Source organism: Paroedura picta, chromosome 16 (assembly GCF_049243985.1).
Source record: "Paroedura picta isolate Pp20150507F chromosome 16, Ppicta_v3.0, whole genome shotgun sequence".
NCBI lineage: Eukaryota > Metazoa > Chordata > Lepidosauria > Squamata > Gekkonidae > Paroedura > Paroedura picta.
Window position 1 is genome coordinate 12,123,204 of NC_135384.1, and position 8,711 is coordinate 12,131,914.

Consider the following 8,711-nt stretch of genomic DNA (forward strand, 5'->3'; position numbering starts at 1 on the left):
TCTATACTCTGGGGATGAATCAGGCCTCACAGCCTCTTTTATGGTGAGTCACCATCCTGGGTGCGACTGAAAATCAGAGGAGAGGATCCCCAATCCAACTAGCGTCACATGTAACGAGGAGGTCAGTGTTCCCCTTAGAATGTGCCTCAAAATCCTCTGAAATTTGAGGAAGTCCAATTGTGTGCCAGAAATCCAGAATATAGTACTGCAATGTACCGTAGTATAGCTATACTGTCAAATACTAAATGCCACTGCATGTCAACTAATGTTAGTTTATATACAGTCGAAGTCTACTCTAATAAAGAAAAAAAGGGAAACGAGGATTTATTTCAATCTCAATTTTGATTTATTATGATGACTTGATTTTACAGACAGATGAAGAGGAAAGGATTGTCTCTCTGGAAGCAAACATCATGATTTCGATGGAAGAGGAAAGGAGAGCAGAATCATCAGGAGATTACGAGTAAACATGCCACATGTGTACCACTTTCTGCAGTCCGCTGGAGACGTGTCCCTGAAAGAAGCAATAGAAACACAATAGATTCTTAAAACAAGGATTCTCCCACACATCCATTTCTCCTTTGAACCACACCTATCAAATGGCATTGACACAGACAAATCTGATACCAGATCTTTGTTATCCCCAAATAGACATTAAAGTCACTGGAAGCTCCCTCCCCCCTCCCTCTCCCCGTCCCTCTTCTACAGTTGCAAGAAAGCTTTTGATTGTGTGAATCACAATCAATTGTGGGAAGCCCTGGAAAATTTAGGGGTGCCAGTACATTTGATCAAACTGATGCAGTCATTCTACACAGACCAAGAAGCCATTATACATACACGTTTGGTGACACTGACTGGTTCAAAATGGAGACAGGAATGTGCCAGGATTGTATTCTTTCCCCCTTCCTGTTTGACTTGTATGCTGAGATCATTATGAGAGAAATTGAACTCAAAGAATTAAACAATGGAATTAAGATTGTAGGAAGTAATATAAATAATCTTCGGTATGCTTGATGACACTACCCTCCTATCAGAAGCTAAGGAAGGCCTTGAACAGCTGATTAAAGGTCAATGAAGTAAGAAATTTGACATTTCCATAAACACTAAAAAGACAAAAATAATGACCACTGGACAAACAGATATATCACAATAACAATTGATGGTGAAGAAATCAAAAACATTCAAGAATTCGTTTTTCTTCAATCACAAATCAATGAGAGTGGCAATTGCAGTATGGAAATAAAACTTCAATCTGCTCTGGGTCACTCAGAAATGAACCAAACATGGAAAAGCAAGGGCACATGCCTGACTACCAAATGTAGACTAGTTATATCTGCCATATCCCCAATAGCCACTTATGGCTGTGAAAGTTGGAGGGTGAAGGCATTGGACGAGAGAAAAGGCGATTGATTTGAACTCTGGTGTCGGAAAAGACTCCTGTGGGTTCCATAGATAGCAAAGTCACAAACAAGGAAATACTACAGTGCATGAAGTCTGATCTATCACTGGTAGGCAAAATCACAAAACTCTGGCTCACGTACTTTGGCCATATTATACGATCCAACTCAAGGGAGAAACCAGTTATGCTAGCACTGGACAGTGGAAAAATGAAACCAAGCTGACAAAGAATATGGTGGATAGACACGATCAAAATGGACACTGGACAGAAAATGTCATGGCAGCTGTGCCATGGGATCACCAAGAGTCAGAATGGACTGAATGGCTGACAACAACACTGAGCTGCATATTTCAAAAACATACAGGACCAAACTTGAGAAGAACGCTAAACATTTGTCATTCTAGGAGGCAAGCAATAGATTCCAAAACCTAGTTGTTAGCACAATCTAAGCAATCTGCTCCAATGATTAGACTTACTTTTTGTATTCAGCCAGCATACGGAGCTTCACGTAGTGTCTGCCTGCTAAAATCCATCCCATCTGAGTGAAAATGAAAAGTACATTTAGTCCTCCAATAAAACTTGTATTAGGCAACCAGGGCTCTGAGTTTAGTCCACAGAGTCATTAAATTACATTACAATGAGAACCAGCATGATGTCATGGTTAAGATCAGTACATTCATAACTGGATAACTGATTTTCATTCCACCCTCCTCCACAACAGCCTGCTGGTTGACATGGACCAGAAGGCCAAAACTTAAAGGAAAAGAATCCCATAACAGTCAATTAGCAAGTTGCAAAAGACTTAAACCTTCCTCTTCTTCTGTCTGCACTCTAGCTACATCCCTTTAAGGCAGGGGTAGTCAAACTGCGGCCCACCAGATGTCCATGGACTACATTTCCCATGAGCCCCTGCCAGCAAATGCCAACACTTTTCTTTTTTTAGGTACCAATTCTGCAGTAACATTCTTGCCTACTGAAGTTAATTTTTTCCTTCCCAGACAGCACATATCATCAATTAAACCCTGAGAGATTCAGAAAGGGAAAAGATAGCATCGCTCACTGTCACCTCTCTTCTTTATCTTTAAACTTTGAATAGGAGCATATAATAAGTTGAGATGACTGGAGGTTTTAAAATTTAAGATGAAACTTTTAAATCCATACCTTCTCAGTGGCATTGGTCTTCTCCTTGCCGAACGGATAAAGGAAAAGTGAAGTATTAATACATATAATTTGGTTTAAGAGAAGAAATTAAATCAATAATTTAAGACTTGAAATGGAAAAATAAAGAGATGATGGTGGTTCTGAGGAATAAGTAGAATCTTATTAAAAAAGAAAAGTCTTTTGGGTATCAATTCTGCAGCAACCCTGTTGCCCGCTGAAGTCAATTTTTCCCTCCCAGACAGCACATATCATCAATGAAACCCTGAGAGATTCAGAAAGGGAAAAGATAGCATTGCTCACTGTCACCTCTCTTGTTTATTATAGATCTTTAAACTTTGAATAGGAGCATATAATAAGTTCAGAGGACTGGCAGTTTTAAGAAGAGACTTATAAATCCATACCTTCTCAGTGGCATAGGTCTTCTCCTTGCCGAACGGCTAAAGGAAAAGTGAAGTATTAATACATATAATTTGGTTTAAGAGAAGAAATTAAATCAATAAAATGAAGACTTGAAATGGAAAAATAAAGAGATGATTGTGGTTCTGAGGAATAAGTAGAATCTTATAAAAAAACAAAAGTCTTTTGGGTATCAATTCTGCAGCAACCCTGTTGCCCGCTGAAGTCAATTTTTCCCTCCCAGACAGCACATATCATCAATGAAACCTTGAGAGATTCAGAAAGGGAAAAGATAGCATTGCTCACTGTCACCTCTCTTGTTTATTATAGATCTTTAAACTTTGAATAGGAGCATATAATAAGTTCAGAGGACTGGCAGTTTTACGAAGAGACTTATAAATCCATACCTTATCAGTGGCATTGGTCTTCTCCTTGCCGAACGGCTAAAAGAAAAGTGAAGTATTAATACATATAATTTGGTTTAAGAGAAGAAATTAAATCAATAAACTGAAGACATGAAATGGAAAAATGGAGATGATTGTGGTTCTGTGGAGTAAGGAGAATCTTATAAAGAATAAAAAAGAAAAGCTAGAAAATAATATATGGTAACAGTAGCATGACTAGTTTGAACAGATGACTACTTGGATTAAAGAGAAAACAATCATAGTATTCATTGCTAAATGGAAGCCCCTTTATGATTTTTGGTTTTGTTTTTGTTTTTGGTATGAAAAGGAAAAAAATAAGGTGTTGATTATGGTTAATTTATGAGGTGGCTGGATGGAGTCACTGAAGCAGTAGGTGCAAACTTAAATGGACTCCGGGGAATGGTAGAGGACAGGAAGGCCTGGAGGATCATTGTCCATGGGGTCACAATGGGTCGGACACGACTTCGCACATAATAATAATAATATGGTTAATTTTGCTAGAGGTAAAACAATAATATTCATTGCTAAATGGAAGCATCTTTTGACCAATTATACATGGGAGGGATGAGCTGGGGGAGCACTCGCACATCAGGAGATGTACGACATCACCATCAGTCCAGCCCCTTCACGGCCATGGCCCGTGTTTTGGCCGCCGATGCTCCATTTTTTAGCATTCCCTTTCTTCAAGTGGGTGCCATCAGCATTCATGCCAGCCTGGGCCTGTGTTTATAGGGAACAGCCAGGCCGTTTAAGCCTGGCTCCTCCCCACTCTGGAGGGGCCCTGCAGAGACACAAAATGCCCTGTTTGAATTTGTGCCGATGGAGAGCCAAACAGAGCATTTGTTGACCCCCACAATGTTGGAACAACATTTCCATGCTATCCCCGCCTTCATGTAGGGACACTGTCCTTCCCCCTGTTGCCACTGCCACAATGCGTCACAGTGGAACCTGTCTGCCCCTGAGTTGTATATATGTGTATTTTATTCCCTATGAATAAATGACTATGTGCACATAACAGCATGTGGCCCAGCACAGCTGTAGCCGTGCATAATTGGTCTATGTCTTTCTGCATGAAAAGGAGTAAAGTTAATTGCTGATGGTGGTTTTGAGAAGTAAGCAGGAGAATTAGCATTGGCTTTCTAAGATGCTGAACTAGAGTTTAGAAGAAACCTGAACTAGAGGTTTAGAAGGAATTAATTTTGGAGAATATGTCTTAAAGTTGGTGAGTCACAGGCAGCAGGTACCACTAACCAAACCTTTCGAAATTCAAAAAGGGACAAGGCAGGGTTGCCCACTGTTACCTCTCTTGTTTATTGGAGCTCTTTAAACTTTGAATAGGAGGATAAGATGCGATGAGGAGAATGTAGGTATTAAGTTTAAAAAATAGGGCTATGAATTCATACCTGTTTGGTGGAATTTCGTTTGGTCGATGAATCCTTAAACATAAGAGAAGTATTAATAACTAAAGTAAAAGAATTTGATCAGTAGAAGAATTTAAGTCAATAAACATAGATAGAGAAAATGTGTGGAAGAAAAAGTATGGAGATTTCTTGGAAAACATCTTTTTTTCAGCTTCGGGGGCTGCCCTGCCACTCTGCCACCAGCTCAGTTTTGGTGCTCTCCAGCAGCCGCCATGGCTGGGGCTCCCCCTTAGTGTGACACTGCGCAGCTGCTGCTGGCAGAGCCACTCAGAACGTGGCAGGAAGTTAGGGGCGCCGGCGGAAAAGTAAGTGGAGCAGGGGCTCAGGCAGTGGCGACATCCCTCGGCAAAAGACAACCCCCCCCCGGGCCTCAGTAAAATTGTTAAGCATTGACCAGTCCCCGGTGAATAAAAGGTTGGGGACCACTGTTATAGAGAATAGTAAAATTGTTAGGTATTAATTCTGAAGAAATTTTAGAATAATTTTTATGTGTACTTATTTATTTGTTCATTCCCTAGACCACTCCTCACTGCAAGCTGGCCTCAGAGAAGTTTACAACATATATGAAACTAGTAATCAAGCCCGCTGTACCTTGAATACAGCGGGCGCTAGCGGGGCCGTGTTGGTGGCGTGGCGGCGGCCTGCCGCTTCGGAGGTGCTTTGCGTCTCTCGACACATCAGGCCACTGGCAAGGGAGCCTCTGTGAGCCGCACTGCTCGCGGCTCGCAATAGCTCCCTTGGCGGCGGGGCGGCAATCGGAGAGCCCAATCGGCAGGCGCAATTGGGCCCTCCCATTGTCAGTCTGGAGGAAGGGGCCAACGTGCACCCTTCCTCATCACGGACAGAGCCCGCCCTAACTCCTCCCCCCAAGGCCTTATCGCAATATTTAATCCGCGCCGCCCGTGCAGCTCCCTGCCCAGCCTCCCTGGCCCGCTGGATGGCTGCTCCGCGTCACGCCGCTGCCCCAGTGAGCCGGCTTCTCTTTTTAAAGAGAAGCCTCCCTGCCCGGCTGACTGCCTGCCTGCCCCGGATGCTGCTTCCAACGCACAGGCGCACGGCCCGATGGACGGCCAGGCGGGCGGGTGGAAGGAAAAGGTCGGGCGCAACGGTGGAGAGAGCATGACGGGAATTGTAGTCGCGCGGTGGGATGGACCGTGGCTGTGGAATGATTGCGCTTTTCACATCAGAGGTTCAACAGGGATCAGCGGCTGCTTCGCGCCCCGGGTTACAAGGCGCGGAAGCAATAGCGTCTTCCGAAGCCCCTTTCTGGGGTATATTCGTGACATACTTCCTCCTTATCGGAAGGGTGCGACGAATTCCGCTGGTCTCAAGGAATGCAGGGTTGGGGCCCTGCAGCCTTCTCCCGCACGCTGTGGACGCCTCGCCCGGACAAGCCCTGAAGACGTCCGCTCCCACTCCCACAAGGTCAGGCTAGCGCCCATTTTATTACGAAATAAAATGGGCTTTTTTGCTAGTTCAGTATAAAGCAGCTTAATCTGTGTGTTCACATTCGGCTCACCTGTACTTGTTGACGTTGTTAAAAAGACGGAGTGCTACAAAAAAATCTACTATTTCCCTCATCAATGATTTCCATTTAGGGAAATTCCGGGGGTTACCATGATAGGTCTTGAGAATGTCGAAATAATGATCCAGTTCATCCTCTACTGGAAAAAACGAAGGGTGATGGTACTCTTTCTTTATTGATAGCGCCACAGAATGGTGAAGCCAAACCAGGCAGCAAGTCACGATGAAGAGAGAAACCGATCGTCCACAAGCAGCCATCATCTAAACCAGGAAGGGAGAAACCAAGAATAAGACACAGAATACCAAGAAGGCAATTAAATTAAGGGCAACTGGGGGTCCAAGGAGGTTTGCTGATTTATTCTGGGAGAGGCCTCTTTTGATCCAATGTTCATTTTTACTGAGCATAACCATGACCCACAAAGGGTGATACTGGGCTGTGCCTCTTTCCTATTGCTGCAGAAAGTCTACTATATCTGCTTATCCTGAACAATTCTGTGCTGTAGATTAGGCTGAAAGAGAAAATGGCTGATGATGAGGCAGCCAGTGAGCTTCAGGGAACAGAGGGGAAGGAAAGCTGAGTCTTCCTAGGAATACCGGGCTCCAGGCTAAACAGCTAATCTCCAGTCTGCAGTGGTCAAGATTTTTGTAACATTGAAGCTGAGGGAGGAAGAAAGGAAGGAAGGAAGGAGGAAGGAAGGAAGGAAGGAAGGAAGGAAGGAAGGAAGGAAGGAAGGAAGGAAGGAAGGAAGGAAGGAAAAGAGACAAGGAGGAGGAAAAAAGGAATTAAAGAACAAACAAATGGATAAAGGAAGGAAAAGGGAAGAAGGGGGGGAGAGCGAGAAAGAGAGAGAGAGAGAGAGAGAGAGAGAGAGAGAGAGAGAGAAAGAAAGAAAGAAAGAAAGAAAGAAAGAAAGAAAGAAAGAAAGAAAGAAAGAAAGAAAGAAAGGGACGAAAAAGAGCATGAAAGGAAGGGAGAGAAGGAGGGAGAAGGGGGATGAGCGGGGGACGATGCAAGAGAGGAAAAGCTTCCCCTTGACACCATGTACCCCACAGAGCTGGGGGGGGACTGTTTATGGGCTTTCTGCAGAACCCCCAATCTCGGGAGTGCTGCAGAGAGACTGCTTCAGGTCCCTGTCCACTGTGGTCCCTGTCCTGCCCATGGTCCTTAACAGTGGTGGACTCTAATCTGGAGAATCAGTTTAGATTCCCCGTTCCTCCACATGCAGCCAGTTAGGTGACCTTGGGCCAGTCACAGTCATTTTAGAGCTGTTCTCACAGAGCAGTTTCTCTTAGAGGTCTCTCTCAGCCATACCCACCACACAGGGTGACTGTTGTGGGGAGAGGAAGGGCAGCTGACTGTAAGCTACTTTGACACTGACTCCTTTGGGCAATGAAAAGCAGGGTATAAAACCAGCTCTTCTTCTTCTGTGGCATTTTCCCTCGTCGTGGTCCCTGAGCTCTCCAGATTCCACATGTCCAGGAGTTTCGCAAGCTGGATGGGCAACCCAACCCTCCCTTGAATGGCCAGAGGCCAGCGTGGACGTGGCAATGCTACACAGGTGCAGCTATAGGAACCCTGTGGGGAGATGTCCAGCAGAGATCTTTCCACCAGAAAGATACCTTTCAAGAAACAACTCACAATTCAGGTCTCCCAATATCCTGCATTTACCAAGAGCCTTTTGCAATCCGGAAGCAGGAAACTGGTGGGCTGGATGAGTCCCCCTGGGTATGTGTTCTCCTTCTCTCTCTCTCTCTTTCTGTGCGGCACATTCTGTGTGCTGGGATCTTTATACTCTTCCTTCCTTCCGCCTCTTTCCAATTCATGGCTAATGCTCTGGAAACCTTACGTAATCATTGGGAGTGGGGCTCCACCTCTCTCCTATAAGCTTCCTTTTCTCCGGGAAATGGCAAGCCAGCCAAGACCGGGAGACTTTTTAAAAACATTGGCGATTCACTTCTGCTTTTGCACCGTGCAAAATGGACCCCAAAACAAGAGGAGCACACAGAAATAATATAACCAAACTGAAAAGGTGGGCAGTCAACAGTGCAAAATCAATGCCTATAAACCAGGGGTAGTCAAACTGCGGTCCTCCAGACATCCATGGACTACAATTCCCATGAGGCCCTGCCAGCAAATGCTGACAAATCCTGGCAGGGCCTCATGGGAATTGTAGTACACAGATGTCTGGAGGGCCGCACTTTGACTACCCCTGCAATAAACTGTTTTGAAAGAAAGCAACAAGCAGCATTTCCCACAATGCTGAGGAAGGCCATGGCAAACTGCCTCTGCTTCATGGTTGCCTTGAAGTTCCCTTGCTGGGGTCAGCAGAAGGGACTTGGGACTTGACAGCACTTTACACGCACTGGTTGCTCAGGAGACCACAG

The 8,711-nt window shown here is 44.7% G+C and overlaps 1 protein-coding gene across 2 annotated transcripts; it reads right to left on the bottom strand.

Moving 5' to 3' along the window:
• Positions 1–339: 339 nt before the first annotated feature.
• On the bottom strand, positions 340–4,929 carry LOC143826153 (uncharacterized). 2 transcript variants are annotated; one of them, XM_077314798.1, is made up of 6 exons: positions 4,785–4,929; positions 3,364–3,399; positions 2,962–2,997; positions 2,561–2,584; positions 1,876–1,937; positions 340–514 (listed from the first exon to the last, which is right to left on the bottom strand). In XM_077314798.1, exons 1-6 carry the CDS (start codon positions 4,824–4,826, stop codon positions 412–414), a joined length of 303 nt encoding a protein of 100 aa, XP_077170913.1. In that variant the 5' UTR covers positions 4,827–4,929; the 3' UTR covers positions 340–411. The 2 variants fall into 2 exon arrangements, with proteins under 2 accessions (XP_077170913.1, XP_077170912.1); XM_077314797.1 differs by lacking the exon at positions 340–514 and adding an exon at positions 716–922.
• Between the last annotated feature and the right edge of the window lie 3,782 nt (positions 4,930–8,711).